The sequence below is a fragment of the Rutidosis leptorrhynchoides genome, chromosome 5 (genome assembly GCF_046630445.1).
Source record: "Rutidosis leptorrhynchoides isolate AG116_Rl617_1_P2 chromosome 5, CSIRO_AGI_Rlap_v1, whole genome shotgun sequence".
Taxonomy (NCBI): Eukaryota; Viridiplantae; Streptophyta; class Magnoliopsida; order Asterales; family Asteraceae; genus Rutidosis; species Rutidosis leptorrhynchoides.
Genome location: NC_092337.1, coordinates 338865624 through 338889843, shown reverse-complemented (window position 1 = coordinate 338889843; position 24220 = coordinate 338865624). Strand labels below are relative to the sequence as shown.

The following is a 24220-nucleotide window of genomic DNA, read 5'->3' as shown; positions in this document are numbered from 1 at the left end:
TTTAGAGTTTTCCTATACACAATATAATTGTGAATCATTAGTTAAATTAAATGAATTATATCAGCATAACTTTATTTGTTGTTCAAATATTAAATAACTTATATTAACTTACCGTAGTTTTAGTTTTCCACCATTCATCAGAACAATTAAGTTGCTTCGTACTTTCATTCCAACCAAGACCAGTCTCTCCGTTCTTCAGTGACTTCCAGAGGTTGTAATCCTTTCTCATACTATCATACTTGTTCTTTAAAGCAGATTTACTGTTGAATTTATGTTTTATAGCTCTTTCAAACTCTGGTTGAAGGGATACCCATTTAAATGGAGAAGTTCGACCATGCTTCGTGATATATTTATTTAAGAACTGACAAAATTCCAAAACCATCTCTTTTGTCCAGTTTTCTTTTTTTGCATTGTCAGGTTTTGAGGCCATCTAACAACATGATGAGATTCGAATGATACTTTAATACTTAATTTAAACCAAATGATTATCTTAACCTTATAAAAGCACTTTACACCTAATTCCATTACTTTTAAAGCCTACCACCATTATTCAACAATTTATCACTATTTGAAATAACAAGCAGAATTATACATAAACAAGATTAAGTAGACACTGGCGCTCATAAGAGCCCCCTAGACACCGCCGCACGGTAATGGCGGGGGTCAAGGGGGCTGCCCCCTTGCGGGGTCCAAGGGGCAGCTGAACCAAAGAGAAAGTAAGCCTCGTCGCTATTACTACAACCTTTCACTTTAAGCGGGCATAGGCCCTCTTTCTTGATTCATCTACGGGTCTTATCAGGGCAGGAGCAAGGAGTAGTTCAAATAGAACTCAACAGAACAGGGTTATTCCTTCTTGGGCTAAATGATGAGATTAACTGGTTGATCTCTATAAATGATACATACTATAAGAAGAAACACATCTTAATTATTAATTACTCCGTAGCCTTAACCGCTAAGTGCTATCCTTAGGATTTCAAGACATCCATTGAATCTTTGTATCATTCTTATAACCAACCCACTAACCTACAAATAACCAATTTACTAACTTTTTTGTACAAAATATTTTGTGCACAAGTTTTTATTTAAAGATGGCTATCATTAGAAAACTCTTTAAATTAATTAAATCATGTATATATTTACAAATTATAATTGGATTACTATTAAATCAAATTAAATGGGTTTGTTTTAGATAAGTATTGAATGAAAAATATAATATAATTGCTTCTTGAACAATTATGAGAAATTGAGAAATTGTCGGTTTTAGTTTTGTTGCCGTGTTATAGTGGTTGTTCGTGGTTGTTTGGTGTCGTTGTTTCTGCTAGCTTCAGGGGTTTTTTTATTAGTAATACAATTGCTTGCCTTTCAAAAAAAAAAATTGAGTTTCAAATAAATTGTACTCCGTATACCCCGTTTATTTTCTTTTCTTTTCGAAAACCGCTATAACCCACCGACTTTGGAGTCGGTTAACATAATATATATGTTTGCCTAAATCCTATTTTGGATACGCGCAAAAAATTAAAAACCCTAAAACTTTCTTTTTTTCCTGCCGCATACGAAATCAAACGTAACCCACGAATTTGGTTTTGTTGTTTAGACCGAGAATACATATATTATTTTGGATTTACTCCTTCAATAGTTATAGCCTTCGAATTCGGCTATAGTACATGGCAAATCTAGAAAATTCGTTTCTAGCAGATCTTGAGGATCTGTCCGACAATGATAAGGAAAACTTGGACCCCATGGAAGATGATGATGATGATGTTAGTGGAGATTTGGCAAGTGATATAGAAGCTATGATCAATTACGATGATCTCGATAGTGTCTCAAAGTTACAAAAGACACAGAGATATACCGATATCATGAAGAAAATTGAGAATGCTCTTAATAAGGGGTCAGACGATACAGAGTACCAGCTGATTGCAGAATGTAATGAATTGTCGGTTTTAATAGAAAATGAGATTATTATTATCCATAATTTCATTCGTGATAAGTACCGCCCCAAGTTTCCTGAGCTTGAGTCTATTGTGCGCCACCCAATTGACTATGCGCGTGTGGTGAAGAAAATCGGTAATGAAGTCGACTTAACCCTTGTAGATCTTCAAGGGCTGTTACCTTCAGCTACTATTATGGTTATATCTGTTATAGCATCAACTACCATTGGCAAACCACTTCCTGAACATGTTCTTGAAAAGACCATTGAGGGATGTGATCGAGCTCTTACCCTCGATGAATCGAAGAAGAAGGTTTCTAATTTTTTTGAAAGTAGAATGGGGTGCATTGCACCCAATCTTTCTGCCATTGTTGGGAGTGCAGTTGTTGCAAAACTGATGGTGACAGCTGGCGGTTTATCATCTCTAGTAAACATGTCTCAGTTTCGTGTTGGTTACCTTGAGAAAACAGAGGTTATTCAGACTACGCCTCCTGGTCTAAAGAAGCGTGCCTGCCGGGTTTTGGCCGCAAAATCAACACTTGCAGCACGTGTAGATTTAGAAAGAGGTGATCCATCGGGACACACAGGAAGAAGATATCTTGAAGAAATTTGTAACAAGATTGAAAAGTGGCAAGCACCACATCCTGCAAAGCAACCCAAACCACTTCCCGTTCCTAATTCCGAACCTAAGAAGAAAAGAGGTGGTCGTCGGCTTAGGAAGATGAAGGAGAGATATGGTATGACGGACATGCGTAAACTGGTGAATAGAATGGCGTTTGGAGTACCTGAAGAAAGCTCATTGGGTGATGGAGTAGGAGTAGGATACGGTATGCTTTTTGGAAAGTTGCGTGTATCAGTTGCTCTTGCTGCCAAAGTTGATAAAAAGTTCAAACGTAAGCAGAGTATAGTTAACCAAGTGATGAAATCGAATGCTTAATAAAGTTATTATTGACGATTTCTCTTTTTGTCAAGGGTCAGTTGCTCATGTTCTCATTAGCTTAATTAGCTACTGCAACTTGATAAAATATTGTTGAATTTTGAATTTACTTTTGACATGTATTAAAGATTCCAATATAGACCGAAATAACTTGTTTATGGAGTTTCTAATGCAGGACATGTTGCATGACAATATTTTGAAAAAAGCTGCCCATATTTGTCTTTCCATCCAATATGCAAAAGTCAGGTATAAACTGTATGCCAATCTGTTAATATTTGGTATGAAGTTTTAAATCCTTTTGAAATTAAGCATATTGAAACTCTTATGAGCTTGTGACAGAGTTTAGGATTGGAGCAAGCAGTTAGTGTTCTTAAACTTAGTTTATCTATCTATAATCTATACAAATATAATGAACTTCATATTTGATTACTATAATCCACTGTTGGGTAATTTTGATCATTTAGTGATTATAATAAATTGCATTGTCATAAGTCTAAGATTTAATTATTGGTTATTGCTAGTCTACTTTAATTAAATGTTTATTAGTTTTGATAACTTGAAGCAGTCTGAGTAGTTGGCCGAATATTGTGGTCAAATAGGAATAAGTCTAGAGATTATTGTGGTGCACGTTGGAGAGTGGAGGTGAATTAGTTCCTATTTTCATGTATGCAGATTTGTTCCTTTAAGGCTATAAATAGCCTAGTTACTTTGAATAACAATGACAGCAACCTTTTTGTTTTTATCTCAATTCTTTTCTAGTTTATTTATAGCATACTACTAAAATAAACACTGTATTCTCTTGTTTTGTTGTCTGGTCTGATAAGGACTTCTCCAATATCCACCGTCACTCTTCTTCCAGAATTATCACCACAAATCGCCACCAGTAGCAGCAGCGGGGCCACCGCCAACACCACCTGTCCCACAAACCCCACTGCTCGAACTGCCACCAACAACACCGCGCTTCCACTCAATTTCGTCGTTGAAAGAACGAACGAGACCACACGTACTCTATGAAGAATCAATTTTGAGCTTTCATCTGATTCATGCAGATTACTCTTTCTGCATCGCTCTTTTCTCTAACCTGTGATTAAAATCGTAATCAGGGGTTAGTTTTATAATCTTATTTTTTTTATAGTGGAAATGGTAACACGGAGGATAATATCAGTTAGGGCTTGAGAGTTGTATTTGGGGTTATTGCTTGTAATAGCAATTTTTGCATTTGTGATGAAATCTTATTTTGTTTATGGTACTTTTCTATGTTATGTTTTCCGTGGTTACTGATTTCAGGCATTGCAATGGTTTATGTCCACCGTGGCCCTTAATAACCAGTACCACCATACATTCAGGTACACTTTACTCTTTTACATAATCGAACTTTGTTAATAACCCTTTTTATTTATACATGCTGCACAGTGTGTTGCAAATGATTTAGGTGTTATATATCTGATTATATTTCTTTAGTTGGGTTTAGGTCTTTGATTTCGTCAGATATTTGTTGTTACGATTTTCAATCTGATTTTTGTTTTTACGTTGGTTCTAAATTAATTACATGAAGTTGGTTATGTTGCTGTAAGCTATGATTACTTTGTACAGTTATATGCCTCCTAAGAGAAAGTCGAGAAATTTTATAGAGGGTGCTTCACCATGTATGTCTGATGGTGGAGATATTGTTGGTTGCTCAACTAGACAACAAGTTTTATAAAAGAATCATGTTAGGAGGTCATCCGTCAGAGATGATGGTAGCGAATATGTGGGGTGTTCTGTTTCTGGTGCGCCTGTACTTTGCAAGGATAATGCTTTGCCGTTGGATGTATCTTTCAATGGTATAGGTATCTTTACATTGTTACATTGTGTTTGTTTTGTGTTTTTTTGGAATTTATTGCTTCGTCTATTGATGATTGTAGTTGTGCGTATCTAATATGCAGATACTGTTTCGACTTTGTTCAATTTACGGGATTTGCCTCCTGCATTTACTCTACAAAGTATTTTTATTGGTTAATTATTTAATGTGTGTAGATTTGATTATACAAGTAAATGGCTAGGGTTCCACCAATTTTCTCTTTTATCGTTTTGTTTTCTTCGATTAACAGTTTTTCATTTGGCCGGGAAGATGACGAGAGCAATGTTGTCATCACAAAGTATGGTTAGTTCTTCAACTTTCTTCACAAGCCCTATTCTTCTCTTTGAAAAGAAAAAGGTCACTTGCTTTGCTATTTTATTATCAATTTTCTTATCTTTATCTTTATAACTAGCCCCTTCGGTAGTTTCTTATGGTAGATCTAGAGTTATTTAGAGGAGCAATAAATAACTTATGGATTATATGCAGAAGAAATTATGAAGTTTTCAGTTTTTGCTATTTATCGATGAAAATATTTTGATATATGAAAGTTGTTTGTTGTGGATAATATTTTGTTTTATAAAATTATGCAATTGATGGAGACGAAAATAAAGCACATAAAGCTTCGGTGATTCTCATTTAGTAGAATACACAACATGTTTGATCTTTTTATATAACAAAAAAGTTTTGTTATTTGGTTCAATTCTGTTCTTGAATCTTGGATTCATAATTCATTGCACAAAGTATAATTGTGTAAGTGTGTTCATATGTTTTTTTTGGAGGGAAAGTAAATGAATGAGTCTTCAATAAACAAAGACATTGGGTGTTGTTTGAACATAAAATTTTGTGTGGTCAAGAGAAGTAAAGACGCCTAATTCTTATTTTCTCTTTTGGTTTTATTTGTGCTTCATATACATACATTGATTAGTTAGTATGTGACAAAACATTTGATCCCCTGGTCATCCCCTATATGTAAAAATCAAAACTCCTTATACCTTAATTAGAGAACTGATATGATTTCCCTAAGTTGCAGGGTTATGACGGATGATCCTGGCTGTCTAATTCGTACATATTTTTGTTTTTGAATGGAAGCTCCCTCAACACAAAGGCCATGTTTGTTTTTGACTTAATTGGCTTAATAGTATGAAACTTAATTTAATAAGTCATGGAGGGGTGTTTGTTTCAACTTATTAAATATCATCTGTCTTAATAAAAAAAAAAAAAAACTGAATTAAGTGTGAATTTTCATTTAAGTTCTTAGTTTTTAATAACTGCTCTTATAACTGCTCACATATAGGGTTAATTTAGTAATTTTAATTATTCAGACAATTTTTCAACACATAAAAACAAACACTAATTATTTATTCATCACTTATTTCTCACAGACATCATATATCCGTTCAGATTCAAGACTTAATAAGAAAATAAAAAACAAACGGGCCTAAAGACGAAGACAAAGAAATCAAGCTATTTTAACGTTCTAAATATCTAGAAAACCCACCAGCTATGTCTATGTAAACAACACAACAATCGTAGCTATTTTGTGTATGTAAATATCGAACGCTACGTTACCCGCTTATGTTCAAATGGTGCAAAATCGACTATCCTCGCCGCAACGCGCGAGCCGAACTGGACCTCGTTATAGACCAAAAACCATTGCATTTCGATATTATTCATTAAAGTAGGAATTTTTAATGTAGATATTTAATTGTGACTCGTATATAATAATATAATATAGTTGAAAATGAATGACATTTAAAATTATTGTTAAATAGATAAGATAATATATAGCTAAAAATTAATGACATTTAAAATTAAGTTAAATAGTTAAGATAATAACTCAATGGAAACAACCAATAAACATTATCATTTCGGATCAAACTAACATCCAATTAACCATATTATTTAGAAAAAATAAAATAAAATAAAGTTCTATAGCATATAAGCTAGAATAACGTACATTATTGTAGAAGCACTTAGAACACCTCTATAAAGACGGTTACACACGAGATATGAACCTACAATACGGTTGGTTACACATGAGATTTGTATGAAAAAAGAGGAGAATCAAAGCTATTAGAAACTAAGGCCCCGTTTGGCTCACAGAATTCAATGGGATTCCGGCGGAATTGGAATTGAATCTAGACACGACACGTGTCTAAATTCCATTCCAATTCTGCCGGAATCCCAATGAATTCCGTGAGCCAAACGGGGCCTAAGGATTTTTATTCAAAAATGAACAAAATATGAACCTACAATACGGTTGGTTACACACGAGATTTGTATGAAGAAAGAGGAGAATCAAGCTATTAGAAACTAGGACCTTCATTCAAAAAATGAACAAAATATGAACATACAATACGGTTACACATGAGATTTGTATGAAAAAAGAGGAGAATCAAAGCTATATAAAGTCGATCTCCTTTGGTATTGAAACAACGATTCCCACAAAACCCTAACCACAATGGATAGTCGATCCAGCCGGAAACACAAAGATTCAGAAAGTCGATCTCCTTTGGTATTGAAACAACACCGCTCCAAATACCGAGACACCGACAGTGAATATCGCTGCCGTCGCCGTTCCCTAGATATTGATTATCTCGTGAAGCGTGAGAAGTCATACGACCGAGAAAGCAGCAAGGATCGAGAATTGAGAGAAAAGTAAGTGGAAAATAGACGACATCATCAACCCAAACTTGCCAAGGCACCTGTTCTCCGTTTAGATCATTTGGGCAGGGAGGTGGATGAACATTGGAATGTGGTGAATATACCAAAGTCAAACAATTTGAGCACCCTTAAGGTATGCTATTTCTGCCTGGATTTATTTTCATTAGTGGTTGGAAATGGGAATTTCCCCCAATTTGCTTATGAAAGAGGCAATTTGTTTTTTTCATTATACTTTATTATTTTTATTACGAAAGGATTCAATTCAAAAAATTATAAGATATAAGCTAAAAGAGAATGAGTTGAAATCAGGCTGGCCTTCAGTCGAACAACCTTCTGCTTTCTTTCCACCACCGATGAAACTACTTTCCAAAATAAAAAAGTCATATAATATTCCTTCCGATCAAATATAATACATACGAAATCAGAAACTTAGTGTTCAAATATTTGCAATAATGCTCTAGTTAAAAGATCAACTTGGGCTGATATTAGTTATATATATTACATTTTGGAACCTCAACAAAAATTATATACAAAACTGGTCCTGGATTTGAAACGAACTCAACTACGTGATTACGTCCCATCGGTAGGATTTTCTTTCCAAATTTATATATATATATATATATATATATATATATATATATATATATATATATATATATATATATATATATATATAGTTAATATTAAAAGTTCAAAAAGAAAATGCTTCCAAAGTCAATACATAACTACTAATATGGGACGGAGGTAGTACCCACTAAATATATTCATACGCAACATGTTCACAAAAGAAACTCATCAATGTATACTACTTCAACCCAACCCAGCACGAAACAATAATCACATCTCATCCGAAAAATTAAATGCCAAGTCCCAGTAATGAACACCACCAGCATCAGAAAATACCTTATGGGCATCAATTTCAGTCATCCACTCGTGTACCAAAAGCTATTAAAATTCGGTTTCACAACACACCCTTACCATACAAGCGTGCACTTATTCTTGGGTTTCTGATCATCATCTTAATTCAATAATACTAGTTTATATTTATATTAAAAAAATTAACGGTAATTCTTATTAAGATGCATTAACTTAATGTATTGTACAAAACGATCAATGTTAACTATTATTCAAAATATATACAAGGTTGTTTGCCCCTTAACTCTTGGCAAGATCAAATGTAGTATGAAGCCTTTATTTTTGAGTGAAAACACGAAGATCGGACAAAATGACATTTTTCAAACACCTGATAGTTTTGCAACATCATTTTCTGATGTTTATTTTAAGTGAAAACGCGAAGATCGGACAAAAATCGTTTTATACAATACATTATAGAAGTTGTCTTTGGAAATTTTTTTAATATAAACATAAAATATGAATTACTATTATTAAATTATCATGATGATGAGAAACCCAAAGTACGTGTTCTTGTATGGCAATTGTGTGTTGGGAAAATGAGTTTTCATAGTTATTGGTGAACGGGTGCAAGTTTAAATTGCTACCTGTAAGATGTTTTCTAATTCTGATGTTGGTCATTATTGGGTATTAGCGGTTAACTTCTTGGATGAGATATGATTGTCGTTTTAGGTTGGTTTGGGTTAGATTATCCATTTCTAATCTTCTTTTCTGTATCTCTTGCGTATGAATCTTTTTAGTGAGTACTACCTCCGTCCCATATTCGATAAAATTTATATCATTGGATTGTTTTTTGAATATATTTTGTATTGACTATTGTTTTTTCAACAACAAGGAGTTTTCATAGTGGTAATAAGTTGTCTTCTTATATGAGAGGTCAAGGGTACGACTCGTACTCGCTGCAAAATTTCCATTGTTGTTACCCGCCCACTTTCATGGGCCTCGGAGGTTGAAAAGAATTTAAGGGCAAAGTTGAAAAGAAAATGCTTCCAAAGTCAATACATAACTACTAATATGGGACGGTGGTAGTACTCACTAAATATATTCATACGCAACATGTTCACAAAAGAAACTCAGCAATGTATACTACTTCAACCCATCCCAGCCTGAAACAATAATCACACCTCGTCCGAAAAATTAAATGCCAAGTCCCAGTAATGAACAACACCGGCATCAGAAAATACCTTATGGGCATCAATTTCAGTCATCCACTCGTGTACCAAAAGCTATTAAAATTCGGTTTCACAACGCACCCTTGCCATACAAGCGTGCACTTATTCTTAGGTTTCAGGTCATCATCTTAATTCAATAATACTAGTTTATATTTATATTAAAAAAAAATTAACGGTAATTCTTATTAAGATGCATTAACTTAATGTATTGTACAAAACGATCAATGTTAATTATTATTCAAAATATATACAAGGTTGTTTGCCCCTTAACTCTTGGCAAGATCAAATGTAGTATGAAGCCTTTATTTTTGAGTGAAAACACGAAGATCGGACAAAATGACATTTTTCAAACACCTGATAGTTTTGCAACATCATTTTTTGATGTTTATTTTAAGTGAAAACGCGAAGATCGGACAAAAATCGTTTTATACAATACATTATAGAAGTTGTCTTTGGAAATTTTTTTAATATAAACATAAAATATGAATTACTATTATTAAATTATCATGACGATGAGAAACCCAAAAGTGTGTGTTCTTGTATGGCAATTGTGTGTTGGGAAAATGAGTTTTCATAGTTATTGTTGAACGAGTGCAAGTTTAAATTGCTACCTGTAAGGTGTTTTCTAATTCCAATGTTGGTCATTATTAAGTATTAGCGGTTAACTTCTTGGATGAGATATGATTGTCGTTTTAGGCTGGTTTGGGTTAGATTATCCATTTCTAATCTTCTTTTCCGTATCTCTTGCGCATGAATCTTTTTAGTGAGTACTACCTCCGTCCCATATTCGATAAAATTTATATCATTGGATTGTTTTTTGAATATATTTTGTATTGACTATTGTTTTTTCAACAACAAGGAGTTTTCATTGTGGTAATAAGTTGTCTTCTTATATGAGAGGTCAAGGGTACGACTCGTACTCGCTGCAAAATTTCCATTGTTGTTACCCGCCCACTTTCATGGGCCTCGGAGGTTGAAAAGAATTTAAGGCAAAGTTGAAAAGAAAATGCTTCTAAAGTCAATACATAACTACTAATATGGGACGGTGGCAGTACTCACTAAATATATTCATACGCAACATGTTCACAAAAGAAACTCAGTAATGTATACTACTTCAACCCAACCCAGCCTGAAACAATAATCACATCTCGTCCGAAAAATTAAATGCTAAGTCCCAGTAATGAACAACATCAGCATCAGAAAATACCTTATGGGCATCAATTTCAGTCATCTACTCGTGTACCAAAAGCTATTAAAATTCGGTTTCACAACGCACCCTTGCCATACAAGCGTACACTTATTCTTGGGTTTCTGATCATCATCTTAATTCAATAATACTAGTTTATATTTATATTAAAAAAAAAATTAACGGTAATTCTTATTAAGATGCATTAACTTAATGTATTGTACAAAACGATTAATGTTATTTATTATTCAAAATATATACAAGGTTATTTGCCCCTTAACTCTTGGCAAGATCAAATGTAGTATGAAGCCTTTATTTTTGAGTGAAAATACGAAGATCGGACAAAATGACATTTTTCAAACACCTGATAGTTTTGCAACATCATTTTTTGATGTTTATTTTAAGTGAAAACGCGAAGATCGGACAAAAATCGTTTTACACAATACATTATAGAAGTTGTCTTTGGAAATTTTTTTAATATAAACATAAAATATGAATTACTATTATTAAATTATCATGATGATGAGAAACCCAAAAGTATGTGTTCTTGTATGGCAATTGTGTGTTGGGAAAATGAGTTTTCGTAGTTATTGGTGAACGGGTGCAAGTTTAAATTGCTACCTGTAAGGTGTTTTCTAATTCTGATGTTGGTCATTATTAGGTATTAGCGGTTAACTTCTTGGATGAGATATGATTGTCGTTTTAGGCTGGTTTGGGTTAGATTATCCATTTCTAATCTTCTTTTCTGTATCTCTTGCGTATGAATCTTTTTAGTGAGTACTACCTCCGTCCCATATTCGATAAAATTTATATCATTGGATTGTTTTTTGAATATATTTTTGTATTGAATATTGTTTTTTCAACAAGGAGTTTTCATAGTGGTAGTAAGTTGTCTTCTTATATGAGAGGTCAAGGGTACGACTCGTACTCGCTGCAAAATTTCCATTGTTGTTACCCGCCCACTTTCATGGGCCTCGGAGGTTGAAAAGAATTTAATGGCAAAGTTGAAAAGAAAATGCTTCCAAAGTCAATACATAACTACTAATATGGGACGGTAGTAGTACTCACTAAATATATTCATACGCAACATGTTCACAAAAGAAACTCAGCAATGTATACTACTTCAACCCATCCCAGCCTGAAACAATAATCACACCTCGTCCGAAAAATTAAATGCTAAGTCCCAGTAATGAACAACACCGGCATCAGAAAATACCTTATGGGCATCAATTTCTGTCATCCACTCGTGTACCAAAAGCTATTAAAATTCGGTTTCACAACAGACCCTTGCCATACAAGCGTGCACTTATTCTTGGGTTTCTGATCATCATCTTAATTCAATAATACTAGTTTATATTTATATTAAAAAAAATTAACGGTAATTCTTATTAAGATGCATTAACTTAATGTATTGTACAAAACGATCAATGTTAACTATTATTCAAAATATATACAAGGTTTTTTGCCCCTTAACTCTTGGCAAGATCAAATGTAGTATGAAGCCTTTATTTTTGATTGAAAACACGAAGATCGGACAAAATGACATTTTTCAAACACCTGATAGTTTTGCAACATCTTTTTTTGATGTTTATTTTAAGTAAAAACGCGAAGATCGGACAAAAACGCCTTGCCATACGGCTTGCCGTATGGTTACGGCTTACCAAAAACGTGCCACTAAGCGTGTTGCCACCCGGATACGGCTTTCCAGATACGGCTTGCCATACGGCTTGCCGTACGGCTTGCTAGCCGTATCCGGCATTTTTCCATGTCTATTTAAGGGGCTTTGGTCATTCATTTCAACACACACCTCTCTTTACTCTCTCACTACAATACACTTTCTCCCACTAGAGCTTTCAAGACCTTCTCACCTCCGAGCGGGAAATTAAGTACCCGGAGGCGAACGCCGAAGATTGTAATAGGAGCGGGCTAGAGGTTGTAAGCACTTGTAATGGTTCACATCTCGTCTGTAAACGGTGAACGCTTTCCTTAATTTAATAAAGTTATTATCTTGAGTTGCTTTCATCTTGCATGATTATCTATCTGTTACAATTGTTTATCATATGTTGAATATTTTATCTGAAACTTGTTATGTTGTTATGCTGAAACCTTGACGGTTTAGAAGTTTAATTTACGGATCACCCTTCCCGCTTATTCACGTGGCTATAACCTAGTATTAGGACCTGATCAACCCTAGGATACTTGGTAAGTAGTTATGTGTGCTTAACGTCACAATAGGGATATAGTACCTACGTACGAATAAGTATTTGTTCGTCATAGAAGAGCTGCCCATTTAGGTTGTGATTAGAGTTAGCAATAGAGAGTTCAGTGAACACTAGCTTACTCGGAAGCATGATTCGCGTCAGAAGCAGTGTTCTTGAGATGCTGTAAGATGATCCGGGGTTGAATAATTGATCGCAAAGGAGAGACTTCTATCCCAATTAGCAGTACCTTAGGATATCTAAGATTGCACATCTGTTAATGTTGAGGCATAGCATAGTAATTAGTGGCAGGATATTGCTCTAGTTAGACCAACTAGGATTAAGAAAAGCTGAGACATTCCTTTATAGGGTAAACCACTTTGTTCATGTACCTAGGATTCTATCCATAAGGTCGTTAAACCTTTCAGGTTAGCGTTGGGAGTAGGGATTACCTGTCTTAGCCAGAATCTTCAAAGCCTAAACTCTTAGTGACAAATCAGTTAGGTTCATAGCCCAGTTGATTGAGGTTTAGTGTTTATTCTAGGAAGTTGAACTCTTGCGATAATTCCCCTTCAGAATTCTATTCATCATACCTATCTTTACTTTTATTGTCTAGTTATTATTCTATTTTAGTTAGTTTATCTTCATCTATCACCTTTTGTCACTAGGGTTAACTGTATAGGCACTTTTGTCCCACGTTACTAAACAAACATACAAAAATACGTACCTGAGTTATATTTACCACTTACTCGTTAAAAGGAAGACAAGTAGGTGAGCTATAGCTTGGAACCCCAGCTAAATATAAATAAAAAACAACCACTACTCACCCCTGTGATAGCTGATTCTGACGCGCCGCGGCCTAACGACACCGCGAAAATAAAACCGTTCGTTTCGGCCATATCACGAGGGTAGGTAAGTTTTTGGCGCCGCTGCCGGGGACTTATTTTCTCTCTGTCAAGGTAATCGTTGATTCTATCAAGATATCTGAGATTCTTGGGTGGTGTCTAAGAAAGACAATTATACACGGACTTGGTTATTGGATTTTCCGAACAGTCTCCAATTATATTGGAACCAAAAGGATCCTGCCTCTCCGGTTGTCTGCCTGGCCACTTGTTTCAAAGATAGATTGACAAGAATCACACATGCTTAACAAGCAGAGAGTTTGTCGGTATAGGATTTAAAGTCGCCATTACAGTAAACCCTTTTAAAATTATAAAAACAAAAATATTAATTATGGTTTTAATTTCTGTAGTTTCCAGTTCAAACTTAACCGACTACGAAGAAAGTGTGAATGGCAGTTGCTCTCCCACGACTTCGGAAACCGGCGAAGTTTTTCTTTTTAAACCAAAAACAAATCTAAACCCTGATGAGTCTCATCAAGACTTAGTTCTTGATTCTTGTAGTCCAAGAAGCCGGATAATTTCATCCGACTTAGAGATTTCATTGCTTTTGGATAAGTTTTACTCAAATTCACCAGGATTCGACCCTCTCCACGATCCAAAAGGGAGGCTCAGTCTTAACGAACTCCTGATAATGGAAGATGAGATAAGGGAAGAATATCCAACTATTTTCAACTATCCAGACTTGTTCGAATTTAATCCTAAAGAGATACGAAACCCTGATAAAACAAAAGCTCGGTTTATTGGAAATCTGTTAAATCCTAGTAGAAGGTTAGACGTCTATAGAGATATCGTTAGGCATCCTCAGACTTCCCATTTTCAACATTTCAACTCAATTTGTTAAAAGAGCTGCGTTCTCAGACTCGTTCTCTTCACAAACTGTTAAAAGAAGGTGGGGATGACCTTTTCGTCAAGTATCGGGATGCAGAAATAGATTTCAAATTCGATTTAGAGTCATTCGTCGCTTTTCTCCCTCACTTCACCAATAAGGAGATTTCTCCAATTCACATCAACCGTTACGTCTCGGCAATGATCTCTGAATTAGAATTTTGGAGTGAAAGCAAGATACCTAACCCTGTTTCAACCTACGAAAACCGAGATTTCTTTTACTTTGATCCAACCTCATTTCTGATCAAACGATTAATTGAAGCTTTTCCGGATTTTACCGAGGAAAGAATACATCAGAATTTCTTCGCAAAAAGAAAGGAAGTATATTCGGAACTCGTGCAAATCCTCACTATGTCAAAATTTTCTATTTACAAACCCGCAAAGGAAGATCATTCGAGAAATATCTTCAAATTTTAAATTTACTATCGGTGATCCTGACTGAGCGGAAGATCTTTTATTCCAAGACACTGTGGCAAAACTTCCTTTTGAACTAAATTATAGAGATACTGGGCCACGGGACGGAATTTCGAATACTAAAAAAGTTAAAAGGGCTTTGGTAAAACTTATGGACGATATCGGAGATTTACAGAAACGCGAGCGTAAAATGTTAAGTGATTTCGAAATATTTTCAATACACTCCGCGGATCTGCTCTGGATGGTCAAAGAAGCTTTAAACTTGTCTTTCTTTCCACGTGATTTCTGGAATTTAGTTGTAGAACCTGTGTAATTTGAAATTTTAATAATAAAATATTTTAATTTTCTTTTTACTTGTTTCAGAAAATATAAAAATGCAAAAAAATAATATAAAAATAACCGGATTAAAATCCGATGTTTTATTTTATTTATCCTTTCTTAAAACCCTTTAAATTTTAAAATGATAAAAACTTAAAAATTGTGCAGGTCGGGTCGGGGAAATAAGCCCGCGTGTCACACGGGCCTTTTTCTTTCTCTTTTCCTTCTCCTTTCTTCTCCTTTCCCTTTCATTTTTGTGTTTTTGCTTCTTCCCCCTGCTCCCCAAACCGTCGCACACCCCATCACCACCGATCCTTCATTTCTTGGCCGTTTTTGACGAATCAAAGCTCGAATCCTACTCTCTCAGGCTTCCTAAACACGATTCTTGCATCAATTTCGAACGAAAGGTACTCTTTCTTGATGAAAATTCGAATTTTCTCTAAAAGTCAAATTTTTGACTTTTTAGAAAAACTTGATTTTTGACCCAATTTTGGATTCCTTTATGCTTAGATAGATAATGTGATTGCTTTGTGTTAGTTTTTAGGCTTGATTGAGGTAATTTGGATAGTTTTTGGCTCACGACTCGTCACTTGAGGTTTTAGGGTGAAAATTGGGTGAAATTTTTGGAAATTTGATGCTTTGCTAGCTTTGTTAGGCTTAGTGATTCATTAGGATTGCTTAGAATCTGAATTTGGAACAAAATAGGCTAGTTTGCTTGATTTTGAATTTTTGGTCAAACTACACGTTATTAGGACTTCGGTTTTTCCTATAGTTAAAACGTTTTTAAAACTTAGGATTGCCTTAGAACTAGTTCAAATGATGGAATCAATGATTTGCTCGTGAAAATGTAGCCTAATCCTTGATTTTCCTTATTTTGTACGTTTTGAACAAAATGAATATTTTTCGGTCAAACGGCTCTAATCTTTGACTTTGACATGTTATAGCTCAACTTTGATGTTTGAAAATATTTAAGGTAATTAAAAATGGTCTTTAGGATCATTGTATGCTTAAATTTCATCATTTTTGGTTGAAAATTGCTTATTACGACTAAATGTCTATAATTATTATTTATTGCATTATTTATCGTAATCACGGGTACACTTTGAATTTTGCTCTAAATTAAGCCTGTAGTCCATTTCAATGTTGTTTGCGGTAATTTTGGCTATATTTGACTATAACAGGATTTTGGAAAACTCCATTTTTTAAAGCCCTCATTTCGAACTTTTTTGTTTTTGAAAAATATAGGCATTTTTGGAGTTTGAATCTTAATTTTTGGAACATAACCTACTTTACTTGATTGTGCAGATGACTCGTCGTCGAAACCACGTTGAATTGCCCAATTGTCTTCTTAACCAAGAAAACCCGGAGGAGCACGAACCCTTCATGCGGGTTTGGTATAATCGCGAGAAATCAGGGAATAAATACGTTAATTGGACAATACTCGAGGAGTGTGGTTGGGATCAGGATCTTAGACGAATGTTTCAATTCCAAGTCAAAGGTAGAACGCATAGGGCTTGGAAAGAGTTGTTTGAACTTAACGAAACAACTTATGATGAGCCATACGCGGAGTTTATGGCCACGTGTAGTTTTGATTCTGAGGTGAGTCCAACCGATTATCTCACTCAGGAGTGTATTCACTTTAGGCACCGGAACCGAATGTACCATCTAACTCTCGCGCGGTTTGCGAGATACCTCGAGTTATACAAAGAAAACCAACTCAACCGGCGGATATTCAGAAACGGTTTAACCTCCCCGAATCAGATTCAACATCACACTTTCTGGCGCCAACACACCACCGACGACGAAGATTGGCACTCGAGTAAAAAGGCATCTAAATTTACAAACCCTGAATTCCGAATACTCCACCACTTGATCACCAAAACCCTATATCCAAAAGCCCGATTCGGCGGCGCAGTCACCATCAGAGATATGCGCCTCATGAATGCCATCATCAACAACCAAAATATAAAAACATACAGGTGGCGCATCTCCTCGCTCAAGCCATTACTTCAGAGAAAGGTTCAGCGAGTACGGTTGTTCCAGTTTTGGGAGGTGTTGTTACCAAGCTGCTTAGACGGATGGGTGTTTTAGGGGATGTTGAGCGGCTTCATTATAGGATTGAGGCCGTGCCTGAGGAGATTGGGTACAAACTATTGAGTAACTGGAAATATATTCGCGTGGAGGATGAGCGGTTGATAATCCAAGCGAATCCGGAGATACCTGATTCCGAGGAACGGATGGTACCTGGTGTGAGAGTTCAGGGATTTAGGCATGACAGCCGGACTAGGGATGGTAGTAGGAGGAGAGGTTCTCAGGAACCTATGGACGAGGACGATCCGACGGCCCATGGGCGGCCTACAGACACCCGCCGACATTCATCAGTCGGAGAGGGTGATCGTCCACGATCACGTTACCCGCCTTTCGGTTATCAGTACCATATGGGGGAAGTACCGGGACCGGAGAGTTGGTTCTCTCATCATGCGATCCTCGAGAATTTGGATCATTTGGCATATCACGCAGCGAGGCAGTTCGACATCCCGCCACCTCCTCATGAGTATCCGGTAATGCAGGCTTTTCGTGATCCTATGGGTGCTGGCCCAAGCCATCAGTTTTCCGGACCTCCACAACCACCTACTCATCATTTTTCACAGCATACAGTGATCCCACCTCCACCACCTCCTCCAGAGACTATAGGGGTCGAGAACTTCGTTGATCAGATATTTAGAACTGACCCCATTCTCACGTCTACTGTCGGACAGGACCCGGTGTGGGATCAGGCAGTAGAGCAGAGTACAGCTGCAGGGGTGACACAGGGTATACAGGGTATGGATGTGAACCGCCAATGGGGGCAGAACAGAGGTTCACAGGATAGTTTCAGTTGAAACTTGGGGCCGATGGTACACACGAGCACCTCATCATTGACCGGGTTGATAGCTAGATCAGGAGAGATTGAGTTTAGGATGTCCTCAGATGTTAACACGACAGAGTTGGCAGCTCAGCTTGCTACTGACGAGGAGATGACCAGTGAGGGTCAGTCTAGACTACGGAACCCGACCGGAGCTCGTACCAGAGTCATCTATTCCCCACCATACTCCGCACCCCAGCCATGACCTTGAGTACATTTTGGAACACTATATTTTCACTATCATTACATTTTATCATATTACATTATGTTGTGTACGCCCAGTTTTGGGCATTATTACTTTTATTATTAGTATGCTTGTTTCTAGAATAATGTTGCATTAATAAACGTCACAACGCAAACGACGATCGAGACCATACAAGGCGGATGTTGGAGCAGAGACGACGTGAACGAGGATGACGCCGGTACCAGAATTGAAGAATCCAGATAAAGCGCGCCATCCAATTGCACGCCCTAAAACCCTAGGGGAGTACTACGTTTTCAAACACCTTTTCAATTAGAATATACGCAATTACTATACCACTATAAAAACTAAGTGTGGGATTGGCAACCCCACCAACATAAACTTTTTAATTACACAAACGCTTCTTTTAAAAACTAAAGTGTGAGATACTCCGTATCCTTAACACTGAGGACAATGTTATTTTAAAGTGTGGGATAGCAAATGTTGCACATAACGATTCTTGTAAAATCCTCAAGTTTTTCACAAAAATTTAAAACTTTTTGAATTATAAAACGCTAAGGATGATTAAATTCTATAAAATATCAAAACGTTTTTATTACAAAATAGACAAAAAGGGTAAAACAAGGTTGAAAACTTTTTGCGAAAAATCAAAATCAATTTCCAATAGAGCATTGCATAACGAAAGGCGCAAATCGACCTGTTATAATTGTTGTGAGGCACCCCCAAATAAGGCTTTATAAGCAATCATTTTAAGTGCTTCACTATATTTCCGTTGAGCGCGCCGATGTTAACATCTCGGAATCAGAACTTGCTCTTGTACATTTCGAAATCACACATTTTGACGAGAATGACTAAGTTAAAACCTCAGCCGCCCATGAAGACGAAAACAACCTCCACCTTCATTTCCACTTTCACTTTCGCTCCACAAAAATCCATTTCACCTTTTCCTTATTTACTCTATCCGCTTCATAAACAAATAAATCCCGACAAATCATTATTTTTCGGGACAACCTCCAAATCACAACAGAAAATGCAAGCATCCAAGTCAAGTATCAAAGAAGGTCGCCGAAAAGGAGACCTCGAAGAGAAAAGCAAAAGATGCTTTCAAAAAAAAAAAAAAAAAAAAAAAAAACTAGAGCAAAGCCTCTATGAATAAAGGCTTTGAGAAAGGGAGCAGAACCAGCAAAGATTCGAGAATAGAACTCCTGGCGGTAAAAAGAAGGATGCTCATCAAAGAAATTCCCGACAAAAAGCTGAAAGGATCGACGAAATCAGTCTTTCAAAACAAAACTCCTATCTATCAAAACCCTTCGAACTCTAGAAACTTCTAAAATTCCCCATCTCTTCATAATTCAAGCTGGGTCAATAACCGAAAATTCTCGTAAATAAGTGATGGAGATTTGAGTCTTGATTAAGCCTATGACGAAGAATGTGAGCATGACTGGCTAAGAGTGACTTCATTTCTTAGAACTTTAGGACACCCTAAACACTTGAGTGAAATGAGTGACCCGAGTGAGATAGCCTCAGTTATGTAACCTCCTCTCATGCTTGCGGGTAAAGATTCGAGACTGGCAAAAAGGATAAAAACCGAGTTTCCGCTCTTCCGTCTTGCGGAACGAAACAGCATGATCTCTATGAATTAAAGTCCTCACTGTTTTAAGTTCAGAAGTTTGCTTGAGGACAAGCAAAGTCTAAGTGTGGGATATTTGATATCGGCTAAAAAGTCACGTTTTTACCCCCGATATTGAGTCCCAAAAGCATAAAGTTTAACGCTTTGTAAGCAAAATAATCGCTTTTTCGGTTAAACTTGTAGGCAAAGTAATTACGAAGACGATGCAAAAAGAATCAAGAGAATCGGAGCTAAAACGAAGATTCTAGAGCGAAAACGGTGAAAGTCAAGAAATCAAGTTACGATCCAAGGAATAAAGGCTTACCAGGCTTCCAATACGCCTTGCCATACGGCTTGCCATACGGCTTGCCATATGGGTACGGCTTACCAAAAACGTGCCACCAAGCGTGTTGCCACCCGGACTCGGCTTGCCAGATACGGCTTGCCATACGGCTTGCCAGCCGTATCCGGCATTTTTCCATGTCCATTTAAGGGGCTTTGGTCATTCATTTCAACACACACATCTCTTCACTCTCTCACTACAATACACTTTCTCCCACTAGAGCTTTCAAGCCCTTGCCACCTCTGAGCGGGAAATTCAGTACCCGGAGGCGAACGCCGAAGATTGTAATAGGAGCGGGCTAGAGGTTGTCAGCACTTGTAATGGTTCAGATCTCGTCTGTAAACGGTGAACACTTTCCTTAATTTAATAAAGTTATTATCTTGAGTTGCTTTCATCTTGCATGATTATCTATCTGTTACAATTGTTTATCATATGTTGAATATTTTATCTGAAACTTGTTATGTTGTTATGCTGAAACCTTGACGGTTTAGAAGTTTAATTTACGGATCACCCTTTCCGCTTATTCACGTGGCTATAACCTAGTATTAGGACCTGATCAACCCTAGGATACTTGGTAAGTAGTTATGTGTGCTTAACGTCACAATAGGGATATAGTACCTACGTACGAATAAGTATTTGTTCGTCATAGAAGAGCTTCCCATTTAGGTTGTGATTAGAGTTAGCAATAGAGAGTTCAGTGAACACTAGCTTACTCGGAAGCATGATTCGCGCCAGAAGCAGTGTTCTTGAGATGCTGTAAGATGATCCGGGGTTGAATAAGTGATCGCAAAGGAGAGACTTCTATCCCAATTAGCAGTACCTTAGGATATCTAAGATTGCACATCTGTTAATGTTGAGGCATAGCATAGTAATTAGTGGTAGGATATTGCTCTAGTTAGACCAACTAGGATTAAGAAAAGCTGAGACATTCCTTTATAGGGTAAACCACTTTGTTCATGTACCTAGGATTCTATCCATAAGGTCGTTAAACCTTTCAGGTTAGCGTTGGGAGTAGGGTTTACCTATCTTAGCCAGAATCTTCAAAGCCTAAACTCTTAGTGACAAATCAGTTAGGTTCATAGCCCAGTTGATTGAGGTTTAGTGTTTATTCTAGGAAGTTGAACTCTTGCGATAATTCCCCTTCAGAATTCTATTCATCATACCTATCTTTACTTTTATTGTCTAGTTATTATTCTATCTTACTTAGTTTATCTTAATCTATCACCTCTTGTCACTAGGGTTAACTGTATAGGCACTTTTGTCCCACGTTACTGAACAAACATACAAAAATATGTACCTGAGTTATATTTACCACTTACTCGTTAAAAGGAAGACAAGTAGGTGAGCTATAGCTTGGAACCCCAGATAAATATAAATAAAAAACAACCACTACTCACCCCTGTGATAGCTGATTCTGACGCGCCGCGGCCTAACGACACCGCGAAAATAAAACCGTCCGTTTTGGCCATATCAGGATTCAACAACCCATTTCAAGTGTTCATGCTAGTTACTCTAAACAACAAAATCGAGCAAACCATTTATATACACAACAACCTATTGAGCCATAGACACTAACTAACACCATTTCAAGTCAAGAACATCAAGAACAAAAATCTAGAGTTTTTAGAAACCTTACCCCAAGTAGTGAAATTAGTATCAAAATGTAGAGGACGAAGACTCGAGTCCTCTTTTGGCATCCCAACGAATTTTGAAAATCGGGATTTTACGTTGTTTTAAAGTTTGGTTTCACGATTCATAATTCCAACCGGTTTTCCCCTGAAGTGAAGTTTGTCATCGATAGTAAGCTCGTCGAAAGGAATAACAAGTTCTTGTTCCGCGAGACGCTTCTTTAAGTTCGATACATGGAATGTAGTATGAATGGAGCTCAATTGAGTCGGAAGATTTAAACGGTAAGCAACGGGTCCAATACACTCCAAGATTTCAAAAGGACCAATATATCGCGGATTTAGCTTTCCACGTTCCCGAAACGGATTACACCTTTCCAAGATGCGACTTTTTAATATTACACGGTCACTCACTTGGAATTCGAGAGGTTTACGTCTAACATCGGCATAGCTCTTTTGGCGACTACGGGCCGTCTTGAGCCTTTCTTGAATTTGACGATCTTAACAGTTATTTCATGAATGAGTTCGGGTCCGGTGGTTTGTTTGTCGCCTACTTCGGCCCAACAATTAGGAGAATGACATTTGCGGCCATATAAAGCTTCGAAAGGTGCGGCGTTAATACACGAGTGATAACTATCATTGTAAGAGGAATCGGCTAAAGGCGACAATACAAGTTTGTAATATGTTTTTCCAAGATTTGAATCGTACGTTTTCTTGGTCCGTCGGTTTGTGGATGATACGCGGTACTCATGTTTAAACGTGTTCCCAAGGCTTCTTGTAAATCTAGAAGTGAAACGAGCATCTCGATTCGAGATAATTGACAATGGCACACCGTGTTGGAATAGAATTCCTTCAATGAATAGTTGTGCAAGTTTTCCCATCTCGTCGATTTCTGAATACGTTTGATAAGATTATTCCCCCTCGTGGTGAATGCTGGTATAGTGTGTGGGGTCTCTTTCCATTGAGAGATCGGATGATAAGATTTCCTTATACGGAAGTATAAGCGTAATGATAGGAGGAGTTTTCATTTTTGATATAGTCGCATCGCGCATCTTGTGGTCAAATGTTGAGACTTGGTGGAAACGAGATAGTACACATAGTCATATATGTTTTGGAGTTGAGTAGTAGCTGGCCATTTATCAGAAGCATAAGGACGATAAGTCAATGAAGAAAGAGGTATCCTTGGACTGTGTGTTATCTTGGGTTCCGGTAATATCAGACGGAAACAGTGAAATAACAGAGTTATGTAACGTGGTACATGGTGATGACAAGGTTGATCGGGCCCCATAATTAGGTATCCGCATTTCTTCAGGCAAAAATAACGAATTTCAGTTTCTTTGATTTTGAGTCGAGAGAGGAGGCCCTTCAGGTGTTCACTTAGAAATATTTTCATATTTGAGTTCCATTTTGTGTTACACGAATTTGGCTAGTATGGTTGGTGTGGATAATCACGTATAAGGTTCGAACACGGAGAGGTTTAATTCTTTCCTTTGAGTGTTAACGAGGTTAAATGACGAGCAAATACGGGAAAAGTCGAAAATGAACCTTCGGTATAACCGGTGAGATCTAAAAATTTACGAATGTGAGTCGGAGTCGTGGGGGTTTCCCAATTACGTAAGGCTTCGATTTTTGCGAGTAATGATACGCATATCCGCAAGGTTGTGCGGATGCGCATCCAAAGCCCTAAACCGCACACAAACTGCCATATAAGGCCTATGGCACGGGTATAGACGCACCTTATGCGCCTATACCATCTGATGCGAGTTTCGTATACTTGCATAAGGATCTGGTACATTCTAGAAGAATGTACGGTATAATCAATTCAGATTCTTTTCCTTAAATAACGAAAATTAGTTGGGATAAGATCACATTTAATTAGGGAAGAGATTCTACCGAAACCCTAATTAGTGAGCGTATAAATACATAGCTCATAAACCCTAAAAAAGATACACATATACATTCGTTTACTCATACGTAAACCATAGCATACAAATCTCCATCGTACGAACAAAGCTTCTTACGATCTTAAAGACTTTCAGGTATGCCTCGAACTATAAAACCTTCATGTCTTTGGGCCACTCAACCTCGTATGCTAGGTTGTTGGTGGACTCTCAAATCGGCCACCCTGTCAGAATCGAAACGATACCGATGTGGGTTATCCACGACTAAGCGTCGGAG

The 24220-nt window shown here is 36.8% G+C and overlaps 1 protein-coding gene across 2 annotated transcripts; it reads left to right on the top strand.

Annotated features, from left to right (window-relative positions):
* The first annotated feature begins 1530 nt into the window (after positions 1-1530).
* LOC139847684 (U4/U6 small nuclear ribonucleoprotein Prp31 homolog) lies at positions 1531-5840 on the top strand. 2 transcript variants are annotated; one of them, XR_011759618.1, is made up of 3 exons: positions 1531-2354; positions 4459-5010; positions 5738-5840. XR_011759618.1 is itself a non-coding variant. In XM_071837406.1 (2 exons), the coding sequence occupies exons 1-2, from the start codon at positions 1665-1667 to the stop codon at positions 4567-4569; spliced, it is 801 nt and encodes a 266-aa protein (XP_071693507.1). In that variant the 5' UTR covers positions 1531-1664; the 3' UTR covers positions 4570-5262. The 2 variants fall into 2 exon arrangements, 1 of the variants encoding a protein (XP_071693507.1); XM_071837406.1 differs by lacking the exon at positions 5738-5840 and having other exon boundaries at positions 4459-5262.
* The last annotated feature ends 18380 nt before the right edge of the window (positions 5841-24220 follow it).